The sequence below is a fragment of the Triturus cristatus genome, chromosome 5_1, assembly GCF_964204655.1.
Source record: "Triturus cristatus chromosome 5_1, aTriCri1.1, whole genome shotgun sequence".
Lineage (NCBI taxonomy): Eukaryota > Metazoa > Chordata > Amphibia > Caudata > Salamandridae > Triturus > Triturus cristatus.
In genome coordinates this window covers 696,161,800-696,186,496 of record NC_140587.1, presented here as the reverse complement: position 1 = coordinate 696,186,496, position 24,697 = coordinate 696,161,800, and the positions used below count along the sequence as shown (strand labels likewise).

Here is a 24,697-nt window from a genome sequence, read left to right as displayed (position 1 = left end):
TTAGTGGAAAAATGAATTCAGAAACCAATCAGCAATGAGGAGTAAGGTTTTTCACAAGACTAATACATAAGATTTTTTTAACTAAATGAAGGAAGGAGCCGTATTAAAAGTCCAGTGACGAAAGAATGTCAAGATCAGCAGGTGAGCAAACGTTTTGACAAAGCCTTTGTATCCAGAAGATGTAATAAACGAATTTGCTTTGGTTTGTGAGACGGTGTGAAGGCCAGACAGCCTTTAGAGTCAAGAGAAGAAGAGCCAGTAGATGAAAAGCCAAAGGGGCACAATCATTGCTCAGGATGTCTTGTTCCTCCAGCCGTTTTCAATCATGGCATTTGAGCCTCAGTTATATTTACTATTCCTGTCTAATAAGACCCACCTCAATCTTGCAGATGAAAGGAATGGTGTGCAGGGGGCTGCCAAGCTCGGACATTTTCTAGTTAAAGTGCTATTGCATTTTCTCCAGTACCATTTAGAGCATAAGGGCTTCCCGTGCATATGACAGAAGGGGCTTAAGAATAAAGAGCATCACTAGTATTATAGTGGATAGTTTGCACTTATTTTTTAAACCCCGAGTACGGGTATTATAGTGGACAGTTTGCACTTATTTTTTAAACCCTGAGTAAGGTGTGTGAACCATTTGTGCTGTTTTTAATGCATGCTTTTCTAATGGTCATATTGACATGATACACCTCGTGTCTAATCAGACAACACTGAGAAGCCAAAAGCCTTCATTAACTGTTTGAGCAAGACTCGAGGTTTCATAAAAACAAAACAACCCTATGTGGATCAAGTCTAACAAAGAAGCACAACACCTTGCCTCCTGCTTTCGATCTTTTACTTCCACAGAGGTCTACAAAGCTGTAATTTGTTTCTTCAGTTCCACTGCAAATGTCTGTGATATCTACTATGTTCTCATCTAACATAGCGACCATTTCCATCAGTAGTGCAGAGTATTTTTTTATGAATTGTGACGCTTTGTGTCTGCTTTTAAACTCGACTCTTCCAGATCACTTGTGCACATCGTCACATTACAGTTTTTTCCATTACCTATGCATAGTAGAAGCCCCCATCACCCAGTTAGGTATGAAAGGGTTCGAGTATTGTGACTTAGGAATGCTGAGAATGTCCAACATTTCTCCTAGAAACCTAAATCTCTGCAAGCAATGTCTTAGGAGGAAATGGTGTTTTATAAAGAATATTTTTGGAACCCATTTACACACCTTCTGGAATACCCCATGTTTCCTTCACTGTCCAACAGCTTCCCAGGAAAAGGCGGAGCTGCACTAGATCAGCTATCCCAATCCAAAATGGAGGGCACAGTGGGTTCCTTTGACGTCTTCCCTGTCCAATCTGGTGGCTGTACATCCTGTGATGTCACTTCCTATTTCTGGAATCTTCCACTTTTTTTCACGAAGAGGCGGCAGAGTTGGACTATCCTCATTCCCAATCCAATACGGTGGGCACAATGGATTTGTATGGCTGTTTTCCAATTGAAGATGGTTCCTGGAATTTTTGATGGCACTTCCTGTCAGTTTAGTACAAAAGCCAGCTGAATTCAAGTGAGTGTGTGCAGCAAAGCAATTGATGGTATTTTTCATGGTGCTTTTCACACTTGACTATATTTTGGCCCATTGTTTTTCCTGAGAACTTTCGTTGGGTTCAAGAATCATCTTTTAGTTTACCCTGCTTGTTTCCTGATTCCAGACGCACCGCATCAGCTCCTGAACTGTTCTCTGAAGTACATCTTTCATCTGCATGTGGAGATTTCGCCCCCCTTATGGTTCTTCCTCCCTTGCTACCTTTCTTGAGGGCACCAGCTTTTTGTGCACCGTTTGCTCTCCATAGATGGATCATGCCTGCAGGAAGAAATTGTTCCAGTTCAGCCAGCGCTGAAAATAGAGGGCTCAGTCCAATCTGGAATCTGGCAGTGATTTAATTCTAGAAATGAAGAAAATCAAGCAGGACTTCTTTGCTTCGTAACATTCCTCACTTTCAATAGTAAGGTGCACTAATATAGCGAGGATAATCACTCTCCCTTAATGCCTATTGTTCTTTTAAATATTGTCATGCATTTTCTTTAACGGTTTCCTTCAAACACTGAAGAAATGAATGTTTTTGTATGGACAAGAAAATACCTAGCGATGATAGTTTAAAACTCTAGAGCCAACTAGAACACGGGGAGAGGCTCTCCCCAACTTTGCGAATGATTATTTGGCAACAGTTTTCCAAATTCTAAAATGAGTATTGATCCCAGACACAAGTGATCAATTTAAGGTAAAGATTCTGCTACAGAAGACAGAAGGGCTAGAGTTGCTTGGTTAGGCCTCGAAAATGCAGCCACTGCACATTTGTAGACAAATTAAATTTGACACTGTAGTGGTCTTAAGTCAGGATAATGGTCGGTGAGTTACAAAGAGTAAACTAAAAGTTAAAAGAGAATGTCTTCTCATATGGTGTGCTCCTAACTCTCCCATGACTCTCAATCACTGTACAACTAAGAAAAAGACAATATTAGAGAAGGTAAACAGTTCTTCGGACGTGAAAGAATCAAATCCTTTGCAGAGCTAGAAGAGGAATTTAGGTTTCCTTTGATGGGTATTTTTATAAATACTTGCAATGGAGAAATTACCTAATCAAAATAGATAACTGTATTTCCTCAGCCTTCCACAGGGTGAGCCAGCAGGGGCCATACTGCAGACAAAAATGAAGCTAGATCAGCAGAGCATATTGCATTAGATCTCACAGAAGATTGGTTACAAGTTAATGTCGAAATGCATATGCTACTAAAACATTCTAATCTTAGAAGAATCTATTATGTTTCAGATCAGCTCTGCTATACACTGGAGCGCTTTGAAAAATTTACCAATAAATACTCTTATGTATCAGATGCTTCAGATAATTGGATGCGTGTTATGGAATTGTGCCCAACTTGTAAATTTCAGTGAATCACCCTTTGGCTGAAATAAGATCTGTAGAGTAAATATTCTTTTGTACCTGTGTCTCGTCCTACTGGGCTGTCTCCGTGACGCCACCTCAGTCGCACGATAATTGGATTTGCAGGATGGTAACTTATGTCTTTTTTTCTTCCATCTGCAACCTTCTAATATTTTTTTTTTTTTTTAAAGTCTAATTGTGGTTCCCAAACGTTTTAGAACAACAAACGTTCGCTACCCACCTACCTTTAATGTACATAAGGAGGGGCAATTTTTGAATGTAAATAAAGCATGTGGTAGTACATACAAAACATTTTCCACTGAAATGGTTACTTACGTTGCACAGACCTACAGTTTTACTAATAAAAGCTATATAACTCTCAAATGAGAATGTGTGGAAATAGGGTTTCTGTGAATATTTATAATTTGTGTATCACCAAGTAGTGTCTTGATACGTTTTGATCTTATTAAAATCTGTTTCTGGCACACTTCAGAATTAGAAAACAAATTAGCTTTATTTTTGGTCTCCTTACTGCTGAAAGCATACAGTTCATTTACAGGTATTTAAATTGTGTTGTGTGCTGCACAAAAACGACATCCTACAGCCTTTCCTCTTACACTCCCTGTCCTTATTGTCACATAATTCACTTTTTAAAAAAAACAAATCCTCTAATTTTCCAGTCAGAGAAAGAAAAGTGTACACCAATCTCATGTTAAAAGGATAAACAACAATTTTAAGACAGCTTGACCAATGACCTCTATCTGTAAAGCACCGGAAAATGTGTCAAGATAAGCACGGAATTTAAAGGAATCTTTATGTATTGCTTAGACTTGTCCGACCCGCAAAAAAGTCGGATTGCGACCCGCAAAAAAAAACGGATTGCGACCCACCAGTGGTTCACGACCCACAGTTTAGGAAACGCTGTTCTAGGCCTACAGTTATCTGGCTAAAATGCTGCCTCGTGGATACTAATTCACACACACTGCAAACATTACAGTTTGATAAGCAGACACCCAGTTGGCTCAGTCAGTTTTAATGCACGTCTGCTGACGGTTTAGAAAGCAAGTTTTCACTCTCAGCATATGCAGGTGAAAATAAATATTTATTGTAACAAAGCTTTTTTCGCTCTAGCGTTCTCAGTCAGGTTTAACACATCTAGCCTTGCTGGATTAGAAACGGTTCTCCTCGGTATCAAAGTAAGAGGCAAAGAGAGCTGCCAAAGGCTGTTCTTTTGCTGGCTGTGGCCTCAAGTGGACCTTCCCTTGGAAGTTGCTCCTTGGGCTTTAGGTGTTTCTTAAAAATCAAGCTTTGGGCATCTTATGATGCTAGTGAGATGATTCAAAATGTGACTTTTGAGAAGATTGAAAGAGGAGTATCATTGCCACACTTCAGTAACATTTTCATATCTTGACACTGTACTGAAGCAGACTTTCAAAGGTGAGTGCTAACTCTCATCAAGAAAAAGATCTACTGATTTCATATACACTTTATACACCACAAACCTTTTTAACACCTTGGAGCAAGGTAAACAGCTACCGGCCTCGTCTAAGACATAACAGCTAGAGCTAAATAATGCATTCCAAAGAACCCTGGATGGGACCCTATTTAGCACTGCAGTGGCTGTTTGCTCCATTTAAGATAAGCCTTACAGTGACCAAAATTGTAAACATAAGAAAAAGATAATTAGGATGTGGATGTACAGCAATTACAGTAGACCTTAATACATGTAATGCTGGACTACAGAAAAAAGACAAAGGCCTAGGGAAGGCAGACCTTTGAGAGGGAATTAGGTGGGATTTAGGGCTTCTGCTCAGCCGAGAGGGCATGGGTTGAATTAGGATTTAGTTTTTAGGAACTGAGAAATCTGAACAGAGGAACATTATGTGAGCTGTTAGCAAAGTACTGTTTATAAATGGAAAGCAAGATGTCATGCGGCTATGGCGTTTCTTTGTGGTCATGGCTCTACAGGTTGTTATAAATGGGGTTTGGTACCTTTCATCAGCTTCTGAAATGGAATATAAAATGGATTTGAAAATGTAGGGGTGACATGCCGTGGAGTGGATATGACCTTGTCGAGTACACAATTTACTGTGCTACTTTCTGCTGAGGAGCAGGGGAATGGTGAAACAAGCTACAGAGTTTTGACCCAAGTCCAACGTTGGGTGCACAGAGACACGTAAGGCAGAGGTTCCAGAATCAAGCATTGGTTCTTGCTATCTCAGGGATGAATTGAGCATTATAGATGTCAAACTTTTATATGTGGCAGGAAGTCAAGCAAGAAAAAAATTGATAACATTACTAATGAAGGACAGTGGAGGAGAAGAGTAGGGTCAGACACAGGTACGGACTACTTGGTGAAGTAGAAAGTAAAATCATGTTATTTGTGCCACCAGTGACAAGGTACAGAGAAGTCGCAGCTCACACCTATTCCCTTTTAGTATACCTGAAACACCTTGGAATAAGGTGGCTTTTGACACTGTTGGTCCTGTGAGTGGAATAGGTGATTGGAAGAGTATTTTATATTTTTGTTGATTGACTATAACACCAGATGGACAGTCACAAAGGTGGTTCCTCAAGCAACTAGTAGAGTGTGGATTGAGATTTTTCAGTGATGTGCTTCAGAAGACATTCCAAAACTGCAATGAAGGATTTCTTAAAAGAGTTGTTGATTAAGCACTTCAGGACAGCCCTGCATTATTCGCCTACATTAATCCCACCTTAACGTCCACCAACTGTCGAGAAGACTACGCTCCGCCTTCCTATCACTTGCCCACACTCCCCGCGTCTACCGAAGCAGAAGTGAAGGGTGCTCCTTCTCATACATAGCAGCAAAGACCTTGAACTGTCTCCCCACGCAGCTGCGGACCATCACCTCACTTCTGAAATTCCGAAGGGCCCTCAAGACCTGGCTGTTCGAATGTGCCTCCGGGACCTGCAAGCGCTTGGATACCCTATTGGGTGATTAGCTGCACTTCAGAGAAAATGATAAATTCTGATTGATTGCCTCAGAGGCTAACAGATCTATAGAGAAAGCAAACAATATAGATGTGTATAGCGCAACAGTTGCCCATGGGCGTCAAGGCACTTCTTGCCAATCCTGACAATATACCTGAACATGACCAGATGACAGGGTCAATCACAAGGGGAAGACCCAGGTTCAAGGCCTTCCTAAATGGCATATGGAGCTGCATATTGGTCAGATGAAGGGGTAGGGAGTTCCAGGGCTTGGCAGCCACAAATGAAAAAGTTCAACCTCCCAGTCTCTTTCTGCGCACACGGATGGTGACCAATAAATTGTGACTTGCTGATCTGAGAGGTCTACTTTGAGAATACCACTGAAACATGGATACGATTCCTTCCGGGCTCGCACTGTGAAGTGCTTTGTGAATGATACATATGGCCTTGAAAGGTGATCCACTTCTGCAGAGGGAGCCAGTGAAGTGCATGCAGTCCTTCAGAGACTGACAGGTATTTAGTAGTCTTGTTGGTGTCCAAATAAAGTGCATTGAAATTATCAATCCTAGATGTGATTAATGACAGGGCCACATGTTTCTGTGCATGGGAAGGAATGAAAGGTAAGAACTTTTGCAGTTCTAATGATCCAGAAGCAGGGCAACATCATACGACTGACCTGAAGATGCAAGGAGAAGTCAACATCCAATATGCCTCCGAAATTTTTGGCTGAATTGGTAGGGGATGGGCAGTGTCCCGAAGTTGTCAATGCCACCAATTCTGGTTCCTTACAGATGTGCGAGTTCCAAATATCAACAACTCGGTTTTTTCTCTGTTAAACTTGAGACAGTTTGTTAAACTTGAGACAGTTCTTGCTCAACCATGCGGCTACCGCCTTCATGCAGTTGCTGAAGTTGGATGCTGTGGCTTCCATATCTTTAGAGAAGGATACAATGATCTGTGTGTTTTTGGCGTACAACACAACCTGAAGACCATAGGAGCGGATCAGTATAGCCAATGGCGTGATGTACAAGCTTGATAACATGAGGCTAAGGGACGATCCCTGAAGAACTCCACACGAGGAGGAAAAAGGGCCAGATTTGTGTCCGGTCAGTAAGAAAGGATTTGAGCAATTTCAAGGCCAGATCATCGATCCCAAAGACTGCAGGCGATCAGTGGGGAGGGTAGGACGAATGGTATCAAAGGCCGCAGACAGATCTAAAAGGATCAGGACCGTCGCCTGCTCTTCATCAACTAGACGCCTGATCCTACCAGTTGCGGATACAAGGGCAGTCTCGGGCCATGATAGGGTAAGACGCCAAACTGCAATGGGTCCAGCACCCCCTTTGCTCCACGTATGTCACCAAATGATGGTTAAGGTGTTTCTCCATGATCTTGGCAGGAGTGGGGAGCAGTGAGATGGGGCAATAGCTCTTCAAATCCTTCGGATCAAGATTGGGTTTCTTAAGAAAAGGTCTAACCGCAGCCTCTTTCCACAGCCTTGGGTAGCAACTGGAGGGAATTGGTCTGTTCATGATGTCAGTTAGGGGATGGGCTATATTGCTATTTGCCATTTGGAGGATCTTAGGAGGGAACAGTTCCAGTGGAGATCCAGATTTTAGTTTCAGGAGATAGGTCTCAGTTAGGGCATGAGTCAAAGGATGGAACCAGGACTAAGATATGGGAGGTCTCTTCTCAACCTCTGCAGTGGCATAAGTCATCCTGCCCAAAGGTAGTGGGGCAGCCGTCTGCCTGCTTCTCTTGATTTGCAGTTGGGAACTCTTTATAAATATTGGTGACTTTAGAAAGAAAGCACTTAATAACAGAGCTCAGTAGAGCCCTCAGTTTTCTGAGGGAGCTGGATGTGACGCAAGCTGGTGGACAACCTTAAAGAGTTCTTTTGAGGAACATGCGATTCAACCCTGTTAGTGCAAAATAGTGTTTTTTCTTCTCAGGCGGCATTTTTATACTCTCTTATAGCATTCTTATACGGAGTTTTGTCTTGCTCCCAATGTTCTTTCCTCCAATTTCGTTCCTGTCGACGACAGACCTGTCTCAATAATCTTAGCCTATCAGTGACCCAAGGAGCTGTGGGCAGCTGCCTGCAAGTTTTGATTTCCTTAACAGGCACGACAACTTCAGTGCAGAGCTTAGCCAAGCTGCAAATTTTGCAGCTTCTGCATCCACGTCCACAGACACAGTAAAAGGAACCCCTCAGAGGGCATTCCAAAGAGATTCTGCTGAGACTCCCTTTCAGTCTTGTTAGAATGTTGTTTTGGAGACAAAGTTATTTTTGGTCTATGTGGAAAGGACATCTAAGATGAAGACTACTGCATGCTGATCAGACAAGACCAGGGGTAATATGCCTTGAACCAATACCCTGGCATCGTTGGAGAAGATCCCATCTAGAATGGGTCCTGCCGAGTGTGTGGGGGATTTGACCAGTTGCAGGAGATCAAGTGATGCCATGGTGTCAGTAAGGGCTCTGGAATCTGCACTCCTGGTCTTTTCTAAATGGAAATTGAATTCCCCCATGAGGGTAACATTATTGTTGGTTAAATAGGGTTCTATTGACATTGCGAAATCGGTGGGGAACAGGAATCTGGGACCTGGAAGTCTATATAGTAATATGCCAGCAAAGGAGTCGGTGGATTAGATTATAATAACAAAATCGAAGGCCTCGCATAAACTGGTACACTGAAGTGACTCCATGTGACAGTGAAATATCAGTTTATAAACTACGGCGCGGCCACCACCAGGTTTGCCCTCCCTGTCCAGTCTAATGATAGCATAGCCTGAGGGGATAGTGCTGGCAAGGTCCGGGCCCGATGAGGCATTTGCCCATGTATCCGTGATGAAGACCCAATCCGGGTCACGATAAGTAAAGAAAGCTAGAACTGGCAAGAGTTAATAACATCTCAGCAAGGACAGCTTTTAAGGAGACCATTTGGTCAGATCTTATATGCCCAAAAGAGCCACTGGGGTGTCTACATTCCTCTCACATAAAGGTAGTCATGCTCTCATCCTGAAACTAAGGTTTTCACTGAAAAGCTAGGTATAGAACAATAGGAAGGAGTAGACAGGGAACTCCATCCGAGTGTGTGTGTGGTCCAAGCGAACGATACAACTGCATGAAGAGAGTAAAAAGAATGAACTGGAGGGATCGTTATCTTTAATGGTTAAGAAGCCAGCACTGTATCCTGGGTGATGAAGAGGGGGTCTAGAAGAGCAGATGGAAAGGGAGTGAACTAGAGGGGATGGAACGGGGTGTAGGAGAGGGCGGGGGATTCAAATTTGCTGGTTCTTACAAAATTAATGAGGTGAAAAAGAATGCAGTAAAAAACAGAAGAAAGGCTAAATTTGAGGCATCTGTAAAATGTATTTCCACAGGTACCTTGAGGGCAACAAAGGGGTGGAGGAGACCTGGCTATCTCCGGTCTTCTTCACAAATAGTAATATAATCTGAGGCATAGCTCGTTGTTGAAAAAACATCACTATTAAAACAGCTGCATCAGTGAATGTGTTTTTTAAATTTAACCATTTACTTCAAGCATAACGCTTCCATATTTAAGAGAGGAAATATTTTCTATTCTTGCTTTTTCTTTTTGTGGCATATGCTTCCCACAATTTTTTTTTTTAAGTTAACCATCACCATATGTTGCCAAGACCAGACCTATTGCCCTTGACAACGCTAGTGTATGAATATAATGCAGCCATGAGGTTTTAAGAGCAATCCTGTATTGGTGCGAAGAGTCGTGTGTCAATAGAGTCATTAATATAACGGGCAAAGAGCCCATTGAGAGGCAGGCAAGCAGGCAAAACCCGTTGGGCTAAAAGGGCTTCAGCTTCAGCCCACCAATTGTGTGCCTTAGCCCCAGCTACTGGAGCTTCAAGGACACACACAATTCTTTAGCTCTTGTGTGCTGGACCGCACTGGATATGGAGCAAAAGGACAGCCTTGCAGAAACAATTGCAGCTATCATGCAGAGGCTGCAGAGCATTTAAAGTATGGGAATTGGGAATCTGAGTTCAATAGGAAAGAGGCCAAAGATGCAGAATATTTAGTTGATTTTTTATCTACAACTATTTTGTTGCTTTTCTCCGTCAAGTAAACACATATCAAATATATAGCCCACGCCGTAAATGCAAGTTAAAGTCATTGACGAGAAATGCTTTCTTTTATCTTTTGAAAGGTAAATTTGATCATAATTTCGATCACTGCAGATGTCTGTGTTTAAAGTTAGTCAGTCACAGAACTAAACCCTGGTTCGTGCACTAGGGAATAATGGCATGTGTATTTATAGTGCTACAAGGTCCCAGGCCTGCGAGTAAAAGGTACTGTGAATATGCAAGACATTAATTTAAAATTGTATTACACGCAGTGTTAGATACACTGCAGCAAAATGTGCACAAAAATAAAGTCCCTGATTAAGAGTGTGCAGGGTTTTCTGACACCTGCATAAACACCTGTTTGTGCAAGGGTCGGACTTAAAGAGTTGGGTGGTATTTACTGCCTCCAGTATTACTGGGTGTGTTAAATATCTCACCCGTCCTAAAGTGTTGGCAGGTCAAACCTGGGAAAAGGAAAACAGTCAGAGGCACCCAAAAGTCCACATTAACCGTTTTGGAATGCTGTTTTTTTAACAAAAAGTACGGGAACTGTTAATGTAAATTTTTAAAAACTTGGGACTGTGACTCCCAATAGATCTTGCAAACTTCAACCACGGAGGTCATCCAAAAGCCATTTGAAGGTAGAGGAGATTTTGATTGGTTGTTTTTTTATTGCTTCTCGTGCCTCATGGTGTTCTGCTCTCTGTCTAATCAGATCACTTGCATAGGCCCCAATAGTCAACTGTGCAGAGTGGAATTCCATGTGGAATTGGGTTCCACATAATAATAAGCGCTCCAGTGTTCCTGTAACCAGGATTACTGGTTGCAGGAACAATTAATCTAAGTTTACCGAACAAAAAACCCAGCAGGTAAAAATGACTTTAGGAAAAGGCTGCATTGTAGGTCAGACCCCTTCCATGACCCCTGCTCATACCTCAGAAAAGGCATGTAGGGTGCATTAAATGCTCCCACGGGCAAGCCACCATTTTCTACTCCTTCCTTCACCTCCCTCAAACCCTCTCTCCATCCCTTCCTTACCACAGCCCCCACCACTTTTACAAAATTTCCCAGCACACTTTTGCTACTGCACTATCAAACTTGAACCTCCTGCATGGAGCAGGAGACCGATTTTTGTGTTAAATCCCATGGAATATAGAATGCCCTGCAGAAGATCCAGGTATGCATCGTAATTCCCCATTCCAATTGCTTTCATTGCATGGCACTGGTGGGTTGTTACCGCACAGTACTGGCAAATTCTGGGGTGGAGATTGCACCCCGTCCGTATCATACAATTTGTAATTGGGGTCATGGTGGGTTAAAGTGCCTGGGGATAGATCAACAGGAATGAAAGGTCCAGTTATCACTTCACACCACATCTCCAAATACACCACAGGAGTACTTCACCACACTTAAACTTCCATAAAAACAGAAAATGCAAGATTACCTCAGAATGTCATAGAAAAAGGAAGCAATTTTATATTGTTTTGTCATTTCTTAACCCTAAAAAAGGCTGAAAGCGCATATCTTGCAATAACATGAATCAGTTTTATTTTCTTAATGCTTTGAATCCATTCAAATCACCAGCCACTATTTAAACAGTAACTGAAAGAAAAACATATATTAATTTTGCCCATTTGAGTAATCAGGTTTTAGCAATGATTCTAATTGGGATTACCAGCCCTTCAAAGCCAGTGCACTTTCCTAAACCCAGGTAAATTTGCCAAAAGAAAAGTGTAGTGTGTGTGCTGCAGGCCCAGTTGTACTGTGAAGTTCATATGTTTTTTTCCTTCACACTTCTCTCCTACACCCACATGTAAGCACAGTTACAGACTTGTTTCGGCCATATCCACACACCAAAACACTTCAAACATCAGCAGACAGCACTCACACATTTCTGTCTATCAATTAGAAATGAAGGCTTAGGATTCCTCTCTGTTACTTAAATTCTCTTAAAATTTCATATGAGGCATAGGAACAAAACTTTAAGTGTATAACTCTGGTCCTGAGACATGGCATAAGAAATAAAAAAAACCTCTCTATGTAGGCCGCTCGACTGTTCTATCTATGGCACTCCATGGAAGAGTGTGCTACCCCATAACACGGAGAGTAATACTAGCAATACAGAGCTAGACAAATCTCTATTGACATAACCTATACTGGCCTTCAATAAACATACAGACTTTACTTACACCTAGGTTCAAAGTTGTGCTTTAAATCCCGATCCAAGCACAATTGGATTTTTGCACACAGATCAGAATTTTGAGTTGTGGATCAATTACCACATTGTGCAATTTCCAGATGTTTGCACACAGATCAGAATTTTGAGTTGTGGATCAATTACCACATTGTGCAATTTCCGGATGTTTGCACACAGATCAGAATATTTTGAGTTGTGGATCAATTACCACATTGCGCAATTTCTTCTGGACAGATTTCACCAGAAAAAGCATAAGGAAATCTGTCAGAAAAAGTACAAAGACATATATGCAAAACATGCTGCAATTAATGTGGTAAACATTGATTCCACATGGTAGGTTTCATTCGGAGGTAGAGAACTCAGGAGAAGTTAATCATGTATCCGATTCAATACTCCACACCAGGTTCTAGATAACTGGGAAGCCAAACCTATGTCTCCAAACCAGTCTTTGTGCTTCTATCTTGAAGATACCCCTACAGGTACATAGCTTAAAATATATAAGCTTACGTTAGGGGTCAACCAAGCCACTTAGTTTGCCCATTTTTCTACCTGTAACTTCATAGCCTCCAGTAGCCTAAATCATGTATGCCTAATGAGGTCTCTAAAATCTGTACTAGCGATTGTTACACCTGCTTTTAACTTCATCCTTAACACTTGTTTTCATCTGACATTGTCACTAGTTGGTAAAAGTTGGTAGGCATTTTATATTTAGGAAGACTTTCAAAATGAATCTATTGTATTGATTGTCTTCACATTTTTCTTGAGGTTGTTAGTTCAATGCCAAGATGCCTTTGAGCTTTCGTTGCACTTTAGAAGTATCATGTCAATTCATATCTTGCATGTATAGGTTTCCAATATATTTAGTGGGTGCCCTCAATCAGTAAAAGTATATTTAGAAGAACTGAAGCTGAAATTATGGATTGGGGCTTTTGTCCTTTGAAAAGGGAGTCTTTTCACCTAAGTGATAGCTCAGGTGTATGATGCCTGACATAAGGGTAAACTGAAAGATAGGCTAACTATGTGAAGTCTGAATAAATCACTGTTGTCTAACCAGAGTCATACCTCTGCCACCTAAAGAAAATGTCTCTATGATCAGTTTATCAAAGTGAATGGCAAAACAGGTGTAAAATTTGGTTTAACCTATGCCTTGCGTGGTTTTTCTCTGGAATGTTATCAATGCAAAGCACCCACACTCCCCTTGTGTATGCATTTAATCACTGTGTCCCACCTCTTCAAACTAGTGTCATTTGGAACCAAAAAGCGGCCGAAACCTTATTCTCCTGTCAAACTAAACCTGGATCTGTCAAAGGGCAAACTTTGATACTGTGTTAAAACGTTATAAATAAAAAGGCATAGGACAATGAAAATACTGCTTTGTGCTCCACTTGTTCCAGTGTTACAATGACAAACTGGTAACCATGTTGTATGGCTGGTGTCTCTCTTGTGCCCCATTCAAGGTTGCCTTTTCTCTACCCAGGCCAGGCTAATTGCTATAGTCACTATAGTCATTAAGAAACAGCTAGTTCAGAGGACACGGTCATTCTTCTCGAAGGAATTTTGGGAAATTCCTAACAAATGTTGCATTTTAACAACATTGATATTTTACTGGACTTGACACTACGTGCTGGGGGCTTTGTAACAGAATTGAAAGCAGCATGGTTGTTATTATACTATATGCTATTAAGACGCAATATTTCAGTTTCTGTTGCAGTGACCAGTTTGCAAGACATTGTTCATCAGCCACACAGTGTATTGAAGGAATAATTGTATCCTCTGCAGCTGGAACACCACTCATTGCAAAGTTATTTTAATGCAAGTGTATTTTTTACCAGCTCCTTAGACCAAGTTGCTTCCGGAATGGCTATAGTTCAGTCATCGCACATAAGAACTCCACAACGTGAGGTGATAACAACTATTTTATTTTTGTTTATAGTAGGGCAGATTATAGGCACAGTAATTAAAAGGCAGCGACACTGCCGACTGATTGCCACTCACTTGATACATCTCAGGAGGAGAAATGCATTAGGAATCTAACCTGAGCCTATCACACATCCCGAAATTAGGAGCATTATTCAACTAATGCTCAATATTCTGAGACAGGTACATGTGATCAGCCTCAAAAAGCATATGTTGTAACATCCTATGAGCAGGATGAAAACTTAACTTGGCCATCAGTCAGACAGAAGCGTCTTTTTTGAAGATGGAATTACAAATATTCCATGAGGTAACTGTCATTTCACAGAAGGAATTTTCACAGAATTGTCAAAAATTGTTACTGTCTTGAATTAACTTAGTGAAAACTGGTTCTAGTGTGTATTAAAATACGTAGAAGCTGTTTTTTTAAAGATGCCAGTAGCCTATAAACATTGGCAAATCCACTAAAACATGTTTGTTGTAATGGTATCGGGTTTGAAAATGCACAATCTTAGCGCTCTGTTTTCTTGTACTGGCTCTAACGATAGCTTCACCCCATTGTTTTAAGTGTTAACTCTGCTTCTTTTGATGACATATTATTCACCGCCTCCCACCCCTTGCTCCTCTTTCCCCAAAGTTTGAGAGGCATGGTCCTACAAAAGGGTGGATAGGCAACCATATATGACTTGTCTCCGTTTTCAGAGAAATAAGTGATTTGTAATTCGGATACATGCTAAGCAGCACTTAAAAGCATTGGTGAACCTAATAAACAAAACTTTCTAACTGTGTCTTTGAACAAATGCTCCCACCACTGAGAAATAAACAATTCATCAACCTCAATTCAATAGGACTACATTTACTACAGAGCTACTGGCTATAATGATACAAGGAATACTTCTGGTTATGTGTGGAAACTGTTTACCAATAAACAGCCTAGACTTTTGATGTATTTTTCCCTTCTGTAAAGCCTTAGACTGAAGGAAGGAGCACATGAACAGACTTCAGCAAGTTGTCCCCACTCTGACGATCTCTGGTTAACAAAGCTTGTACATGTGTAGTGGTGCTCCGCGAGGGAATCCTGTTACAATGTTGTATGGGTCACTTAATTTCCTCACACTGAGCATACTTCATACAGAACCAGCTACTAGACTCCCCCATAACTCTGAAAAATCCACATTTTCTTTTTTAAATCAGAACTTCCCTTCTGCACCAGAAAGGTTGTGTAGGAAGGTGGATATCTGACTATGGTTACCCCCAACTTTTTGCCTAGTGTCTAGCTGGTTTTTCGACTTAGTTGGCCTGAGATCCTGCCATTCGGGGTCTCAGGCTGTCTGCTCTCTCTTTAAAATGGACTCCATGTACCCTAGGTACATTCCCAATTGATAAGGATCACCTTATTGGACCCTGTACAGTGTACCCTAGGTACCCAGGGCATAGGTGTACCCTAGGCCTCCCAGGGGCTGCAGCATGTATTATGCCACCCCTGGCTGATCACTCAGCTGGGGCAAGGTCGTGTAATCACCCCTTGCTTAGATATAGTATGCCTATATCTAACCCTAAAATGGACACATGTATTCCTGAAGGCAGAGTGCTTGGAATCATGTGAGATGGTGCTGGCATGAGCTGAGCCCATCTGCAGCTTGCGGAACCAAGTCCTAATAGCTGTTCCAGGATAACGCGTACCATATACTCTTAAAGTGCATTATAATCCTCGCGGTTATTTGCTAACTTTGGTCTCGCATTATCCAAACATGTCGAGTAAGGTGTCATACGAATTGGAATACTAACCCCTCGCCAATTCTGGCGACGGGGTTAGCATTCCACCCTTCTAGAGGGACACGACATGTATGTAACTGTGAACCCCGGTTAAAGTTGACTCGAGCATCAGCATCACAAAATGGATGCTGCGACCACAGACACAAGTCTGAACTCCTGCTGCTGGGAGTCCTTCCAGCGAGGAGGGCTTGGACAAAGGGTTTCCTGTCCGGGGCGGTGCCAGCACCATCCCAGACAGGGTTTTGTGTATCCCAGGTAGGCAGGGCTGAGAGGAAGGTGACTGCAAGTGGCACCCCGGTGCTCACTGTGCATAGGCCGGCTCAAACCAGTTCCAGGGGCACCCCAGCCCCTGAGCTGGGGAGAGACCGGACAAAGGAGAGGGGTGTAACCACACCACCCCTGGTCCCACCCATAGGCAGGACCTAGTCACGGGCCAGCCCCTTTTCTTAGGATAAAGGTAGGAGCGGGACCCCTTCCCAATTTGGATAATTCTGAATCTTGAACTACTTTCCACGAAAGGAACTCTTGACTTTTTCTGAAGACTCTCCCTTGTGGCTAAGGAGTAGCCACCCTGCACCAGCAGGCACCACCTAAGCGCTTGCGGTTTGCTGCACGTCCATCCTCCGGATCCAGACTGACCAGCTCGACGAGACCCGGATTCCCTGCCATCTCTGACCTCTACCTGCATCATCAGCCCAGCTGAGATTCGTGGGTGTGACGAGACCTGAGGGACCGGCCATCTTCAGAACCTGCACGACGCTTGCCTAGCACGACCACCGAGGGACCCTCGAGTGAGTGCTCCTGGGGTTTGAGAAGCCCTAACCCTGAGCAGCTCAAGCACCGAAGACCAGCCTCCCAGCATCCCCGAGATTTGCGTGGGGGCCCTTCTGCTCTTTGCCGCTCACCGCGTTGTTCGGTCACTTGCCCGTTGGCTAGTGGCCCTCCTAACAACGCACCACGACATTTTCGCCGCTGGTCTGGTTGCTCCAGACTGGCCCTGGCTCCCCTCCAACAGAGGAGCGCCCTGGACCCCCCTGGTCCCCTCCAGACGCCATCTTGACTCCACCGCGTGGGCTTGCCTTTGCCAAGGGTTGTTGCCCCAATACTGGGTCCAGCATCGCCGACAGCAGACACCTTCGTGGGACAGCTCGCCCCTTCTGCCTGGTCGCCGACAACGCCTCCTGCACCGAGGGACAGCAGAGTCCAGCGTCACCCACTCACCTGATCGCGGTGACTACCTCCGGTGCCATCCTGGTGCCAAGCCAGTCACTGGCTAGTGATTAAGAACTGAGTCCCCTCTGCTTTCAGGTCATCTCCAACACCGATCCAGGCTTGGATCCCTCCGAATATCGACACTGGTCGCCTGCCAACAACGCCTTCTTTCAGGCTCCATAGACTTCAACGAGGATTCCCAACGTCTTTTGAACCCTATGCAGCCGCAGCCCCTGGGCTAGGTAACCCGAGCATTCCGGTGCTCCAACGTAGGTTTACTATCTAAGTGTCCAGATCCTTTTTCGTTTTCAGTCTAGCTGGTCGGATTCGTCCGGAAACAGTAACTTTAGAAACGCTAGCATCCATAGACTTCTTCCCGCATCCCGCGTGAGAGTGCACACTCTGCACCCGATCTCCCTAGGCCTCCTGCTCCTGACCTTAGAGTCCAGTAGTGTAGTCCTAGCGATCCTGAAGCCTCTGGATCTGTTTACTTACCTGCTAGCAATTCGCATTCCACTTTTAGTGTATATGGTTTTTCGTGCCCCTCGGGCATTTGTGTAAATTGTGCAACTTGAAGTATTTTCATAAGAGTTTTGTATTGTGCTTAGCTCCCTGACTCATAAAGAGCCAGGGTAGTCTTGTTATAAATAAATATCCTTTATTTTCATAACAACTTGTGTGGTGTCCTTTCACTTGGTGTTCAAGGGGTAAATGTGGTGGTAAAACAGCTGGCTTAACACGCCCTCTAGAGTTTAGCCTAAAGACTGCTCTTGTCCATGCTACTAGGATAGCTGGTCTATAAGGTTGACTTACAACCAATCATCAATAAGGGTCGTTTGGTATGATACACAGTGATCACTAGAATAGTGAGCACTATATATCAGGCCAACTTCTCACAGGTTGTATCTGTAATATTAGCAGGTGGTGGTGCCATTCCAATTTAATCCGTATATGTGAGTTACAACAACCACTGTGACTAAATATTATGGCCATCCTTAAAGAATAGAGACTACACTGAAATGACATAGAATACAATGGGTACACTAAATTATAACATGGAATGGGGTCATCCGGGATTAAAGACTTGTTGTTCCGGAAAAAATACAAATCCTGGGCAGCATGGTATTTGGAGAAAAACATTTGATAATAAATAATGACTATATAATTCGTTTAGAATGAGATTATCACACTTTTACTTGGACCACCTAAGGTTTAAGTTCTCTTTATCGAGATAATGATGACACCAGATCATGAAATGCAAGGTTATCTGGGATTAAAACACACGGGATGCATCGAGTTTAAACTGGCAGTTTGGGTGTCCGGCAGTCAATAAAGCTACCAGGGTGAATAACATGCAGGTTGTATAGAATGCAGCGTACAGAGCGTAAATCATGCACCCAGAAAAATAGAATCTTTAAATGGAGCTGAAATCCTCTTTCTTCACGAATGGAAGTGAGTAACAACTCGAGCAGAAAGAAGCTTACCCCCACGGAAGAAGGCAGGTACATCACAGTTTTTTTTTTAGTTTTTTTGTTTAATTTACAGGGACTTTGGGTATACCCTTTATGACACACAACAAACAGCAGTTTCTGAAGTTTCCATTACAGATAGGTCACATCTGAATCTCCGAGTTTGTCTAAGTTAAAGGAGCCCCAGCCAATTTCCACTTTTATTATGTTTCGGTCTTCGCATAAAACATAATGAAAGACCTTTTGGCAGAATTCAGTATTTCCCAAAATTATGGCTAAAGACAGGTGAAAGTGTTTCAAACCATTCTGCATTCTGACCACACTGAAACACAATTCGGGTGCAAAAATAGTGAGGCGTGAAACGGTCAGATCAAGAGGTAAACCTTTATTAAAACCAGGACAATTATCCCTAACATAACGTAACGTTCCACAAAGCACAAAAGCCTCAAAACATAATTAAGTGACCCGAGAGAGTCGGCCTAAAGTGGCATTCCAGGCATTTTAAATGATAGAAATTGTAATTTCATTTTTCATTCTGTAGAAACACATTCTAGGATAAAATGCAAGATATAGGAAGAAAAAAGCACAAGCACTGCTATCCCATTACAATCAATAGATCACTTGTGCCCATCGCTCGCAAAGACCAGATGGTTAGAATTGCATGAATAATGCACTCCCAATGACAAAGCTAAAAACATCTAGATATAACTTCAGACGTCTTAAAACTTAAAGCGAGACAAAGCGACCTCACCTGTGTTTTCAGCTCTCCCAAATAAGCCCGGAAAAGTTTCTCTGAGTTGTGAAGCATGTCACTTGGTTGAACTTCTCCCAAAACTCCAAGGAGCTCATAAATCTTCTCCAGAACTGGAGGAAACAAAATCATAAATGTCAGGTCTTCATTAACTGATGAAGTATCCAATTATGTAGTACACTTTCAATCCAACTTCAGTTTTTTTTACTTCATCCATTGCTTTGTAATGCTTGTTTCATTATCTCGTCACCTAACAAAACTAGCTACACTGACAGCAGTTGTACTTTATGCCGCTCGTTCCTATGCCCATAGAGCCTAAACCTTCTTGCTTTCATTCCATTATTGGTCCGCGAAGCTCTGCCTTCCTTGCGTGTAATTAATGAGACCTACATATGGCGAACTGGTATCTTCATTTAATTCCGACTTTGCACCATGAAAAAATAGCTCCCATTCTTTCTTCGCTGACTCAGGTTTGCATCTAATGCCCACATTGAGCCTCAGTGGCAATGTTCTTTTGCTGTAATTAAGACCATACAGCATGTTCAGTCTCTCAGTATAGAGCTCCTTCAGTTCTACTTTTTCTTTGCATATTTATATCCCTTGTTGGGCTCCCAGTATGTTTTATTTATGCCCTCAGTCTCGTGTCCCTGCCTTACATGTCATGCCATCTATTCTCACACCACAGGCTTACCTGCTCTCCTCTTCTCAGCTGGTTCTCTTCTTAAGCCCAATGCCTGTTTGTTGCTTTCAACAAGTCTCTTCTCAAAACATAGTGAGCACGTGAGAAATAATATAGGACACACTCTGGAAACAAAAGCCTTCAAGAACACAGCCTATGTAGATTTGGACAATAAGATCCTTGCAGATGAAAATAACTCTTCAATAGGGCACTAAATACTAATAAACGTAATCTTGTCTGCCGGAGCATTAGGAGTGATCCCTTAATCAACAATATTTTGCCTCATTGATATTTTAACCCATATCTGGTTTTGTGTTTCACTTGTTCACGATTGTACAAGCTCCATTCCAGCCTGGGTCATGCTTAATTACAGACTTCTGACTACCAGCGGCTTACGGAAATAACCTTCCTATCTTGTGCTTTCCCCACTCTGATTAAAAGGCTTCTATTCCCTCTCTCCCTATACATCACAACATTCATTCACTTGACCTTAGCTAAACTGCCTCTGCATTCACTTGGTACCGTTTTCTAAAATTCTATTATCAGGACCCGGATATGAGGATTAGGCTGTTCTCTCCTCACTTTTATTAACCAGCAGCCGTTAACATTAAGGTGATTCAGGCAATAACATTCCAAAAGAGGAGGAGGAGCCTAGCGCGCAACCAAGATGGCCGCGTAGGTGCGAGGCTCCCGAGGACCTCCGCGACCTCCTACATCTATCCTGTCTTCATCCTGATTCGGTTGAGGGGACTGTGTTGGTGAACCTGAGCCGAGGTGGTGCCCGTTTCCCGTTTTTGAATCGGACCCCGTGTGCAGTGATGGGCATCGATTGAAGTTTGCGGCCAGCTCCTCTCCTGACCCCGGACTTGAGTTGGGGGGTGATCCAGTGGAGAAGTGAATAACAACGGCGGGACGAGCCTGGCGAGACGCGTACCCCACACTTTCACTTTCGCTTTTGAGCCCCCTTGCCATCATCGCGGGTGGGATCACGGCGCTCCTTTGTGTGGTGGTTGCCTCGCTGGGGGACCCTGCCTGCCCTGCGGGGACCTGCTCCGCCTCCCTGAGGCGACCTCTGGGGTCCTTAGCCTCGATTGTTCGCTCTCCGCTGCAGGACTCGTGGGTGTACGGGATACAGGACGATGGCGACGAAGCAGGATGGAGAGGCTGAAGGCCAAATCGACCCGGCGTGGCGCTGCAATTCAGGCCAACATTATGGATCGCTACACCCTACCGAAAGGTTCTCCAGGCGGGTCGCATAAATCTCCTGAGTGCCCCGCGGATGCCCCGGATTTGCCGACGGATCTGACTTTGCAGGACGTCATGGGCGCCATAGCGGAGATGAAGACCTCGGTGGGTCAACAGTTTGATACCCTGGCGCACAAACTCGACGCGGTTCTCATCGATGTTAACCTTGTTAGGGCAGATCTTTCCAAGACAAATGATAGGGTTGACTCTTTGGCCCACACCGCGTCGGGCCTCACGACTGAGGTGGCGGCCCTCCAGACAGAGGTACGTCGGCTTCGGCAGGCCAGTGCGCTCACGGATCGGCGACTGGAGGATTCCGAGAGTAGGGCCCGGAGGAACAACGTTCGCATTATCGGGGTGCCTGAGGGACTGGAGGATTCAGCAGCGGATCTCTTTGTGGAGGATCGGATTTCTAATCATCTGCAGCCTCGAGGTTTGAGTAAATTCTTTGCAGTGGAGAGGGCCCATAGAGTTCCTGGTGGCAAGCCGAAGGTCGGAGCTCCCCCGCGGCCTCTAATTGCCCGTATCTTCAACTTTCGGGACAGGGATGCGATTTTACAAGCTTCTAGAGTGCAGGGGCCGCTTAAGCTGGAGAACGTGGAGGTGAACTTCTACCCTGACTTCACGCAAGCGGTCCAGAAGCAGAGGCTGGGTTTCATGGGCGTCAAGCGGCGGCTCCGAGATATGAACTTGAAATATGACATGCTTTTCCCGGCCAGGCTGCGTGTGGAGTCCGAGGGTCGCTCTCATTTCTTTGACCGTCCGGAGACGGCCGGGGACTGGTTGGACACTTTGCCTAGGGGACATGATCGAGAGGGAATGGGGGCCGCGGGAGGAGAGTGCCCACTGGACCGGGCCTGAGGTATTGACACAGGGGCTAATTCCTGATGATGCCACTTTTCGGCTGTGCTCAGGGTTTCTTGACTGTCGTGCCTTGCTCCCCCTCCTTTGGAGGTTGTGGTGTGTCTCGAGGGGGTTCTCTTTCCTCCTCTAGGGGGTCTTTGTAGTTTAGTTCATGCAAGGGCGACAGGCACACTGCAAGTTGGGGGGGGCTGTTTGGGCTCATGCAGGGGTGCAGGGAGGGGGGAGTTTTGTTTGGAATGTTGGGTTGGGGCTGGGTATTGTTTGTTTGTACCACAAGGCAGAAATATTGTTGTGTTATATTCATGGTGCTCTCTGGGAGGGGACTGATTGGTTTTGGCTGTGATGGGGGGTAGGGGACTGAGACTTCTTTCCTGGAATGTTAACGGACTGGGGGACAGGATAAAACGGGGGGTGGTCCTGCAGTTTTTAAAACGGATTTCACCTGATATTGTGTTCTTGCAGGAAACACACCTTATTAGTAATTCCTTCTGTGCTATGAATAGGCGGGGCTATCACCTTGTGGCTCATTCGGGCTTCACCTCTGGTTCGAGGGGTGTGGGCATTATGGTTAAAACCTCGCTCCCGTTGGAGGTTGACGAGGTGCTCCATGATGACAGGGGGCGATATACGGCTCTGGTGGGTAGATGGGAGGGTAAAGTGGTTGTTTTGGTTTCGGTTTATGTCCCGCCGGGGTTGTAGACGACTACTTTTGCAGATGTGGGGCGCCTTCTTCTTGGGCTGCCGGAGGGGATTCTAGTGGTTGGAGGGGATTTTAATGCTGTGGTCTCCGGATCTGAGGATCGTCACCCACCCAGGGATCTCCCCCGGGCCCAAACTTGGTTGTCTGGCCTCGTGGATACCCTGGGACTGGTGGATTGTTGGCGGCTAAAACACCTGCGCAGGTACAATACACCTTTCATTCCGGGGCTCATGGTAGTCTTTCGAGACTTGATTATGTTCTGATGCCAGCGGCACAGGCGGGGAGGGTCGGGGAGGTGCGACATCTTGCTCGGGGTATTTCAGACCACTCCCCACTCTTGTTACACTTCGATATTGTCCCGGGGATGGAGGGGAGGGTGGTCCCGATCAACCCCTGGTACCTGCGTAATCCCGCAATTCGCGCAGATTTGATTAAATCCCTTGAGCAATATTTTGGAGACAATGTGGGATCGGTGTCGTCTGCTGTTTCTCTGTGGGAGGCGTTCAAAACGGTACTCCGGGGGGAAGCCCTGTCCCTCATTTCCCATTCCAAGAGGTGCGAGCGGGAGGAGGTGACCCGTATCGAGTCTGAGATAACTGAGTTGGAGGGTGACCTGGATTGTGGTGTCACGGACGACAAACTGCATGCTCTCAGACTCAAACAAGCGGACTACAAGGCCCTAGTCACCGAAGCGGCCAGGGGCCCGAGTAGGGAGCAACAGGGGCGTCTGTATGATATGGGTGATAAGGCTGGAAAACTGATTGCGTGGCTGGATAAAAAGGAGAGAGTGAGTCGAGTTGCTCCGCTGGTTGAGAGAGTAGATGGTGTGTGTGTTACTGATCCGGTGGAAATTGTTGATTGCTTCGCAGAGTATTTCCGCGGGGTGTATTCCCCGGTATCTTCTCGCTCGGAAGAGGATTCTCGCGACCTGCTTAAAGATATTGCGTTGCCTTCCCTTTCGGAGGAGGATAAATCGTTGATGGACGCGACTCCGACATCTGAGGAGATCACCCTGGCCATACGTTCAGTCGCCTCTGGCAAGGCCATGGGTCCTAATGGCCTTCCCATTGAATTGTACAAATTGCGGCCGGATACATTGGCGCCGCATCTTCGTGATATGTTCCTCGCGGCCCGGGCGGCGGGTTCCCTCCCGCTGGACCAGCGTCTAGCCACTATTGTGGTTATTCACAAGGAGGGGAGGCCGCGTGATCGGGTCACGTCTTACAGGCCCATTTCGCTTTTGAATGCGGAACCGAAAATTCTGGCCAAGGTGCTGGCTAATCGGCTGGTCAGCGTGGTGTGCGATCTGATACATCAGGACCAGTCCGGTTTTATCCCTCATCGCAACACCGCGCTTAACCTGCGGCGTCTGCATGGGGTGCTCTCGAAGGTTCCTTTCATACGCGAGCCAGCCATTTTGGCGTCCCTGGACGCCACTATGGCGTTCGACACGCTTGAGTGGCCATATATCTGGGCGACGCTGGAGAAGTTTGGGTTTGGCCCGGGATTCATTGGCTGGGTGAAATTGTTGTATTCCGGACCGCTAGCGCAGGTGGTGGTGAATGGTAGAGTATCGGCTCCTTTTGAATTGGGCAGGGGCACGCGACAGGGTTGCCCGCTGTCGCCTCTCCTCTTTGCGCTCGCCTTGGAGCCCCTGGCGGAGTGGCTGCGGTGGCACCCTTCGATTCGTGGTCTCCGATGGACTCCTGAGTAGGAGGATCGAGTCTCTCTCTACGCGGACGATATTCTTTTGTATCTTGCTTCCCCGCGTGAATCGTTGATTGTGTTAGTGGATGTACTGTATTCCTTTGGCCGTAACTCAGGCCTAGTCATCAACTGGGCTAAGTCCTGTGTATATGTCCTCTCAGGGGAGGCTCCTATCCTCCCGCAGGGT

General features: G+C 44.8%; 1 protein-coding gene across 2 annotated transcripts in view; it reads right to left on the bottom strand.

Annotated features, from left to right (window-relative positions):
• PRKDC (protein kinase, DNA-activated, catalytic subunit) overlaps nt 1–24,697 on the bottom strand; it is a 2,754,228-nt gene that overhangs the window by 2,670,029 nt on the left and 59,502 nt on the right. For both annotated transcript variants that reach the window (XM_085605657.1, XM_085605658.1), the window contains exon 6: nt 19,316–19,428. In XM_085605657.1, coding sequence (XP_085461783.1) covers nt 19,316–19,428 — 113 coding nt within the window. The remainder of the gene's footprint in view (nt 1–19,315; nt 19,429–24,697) is intronic.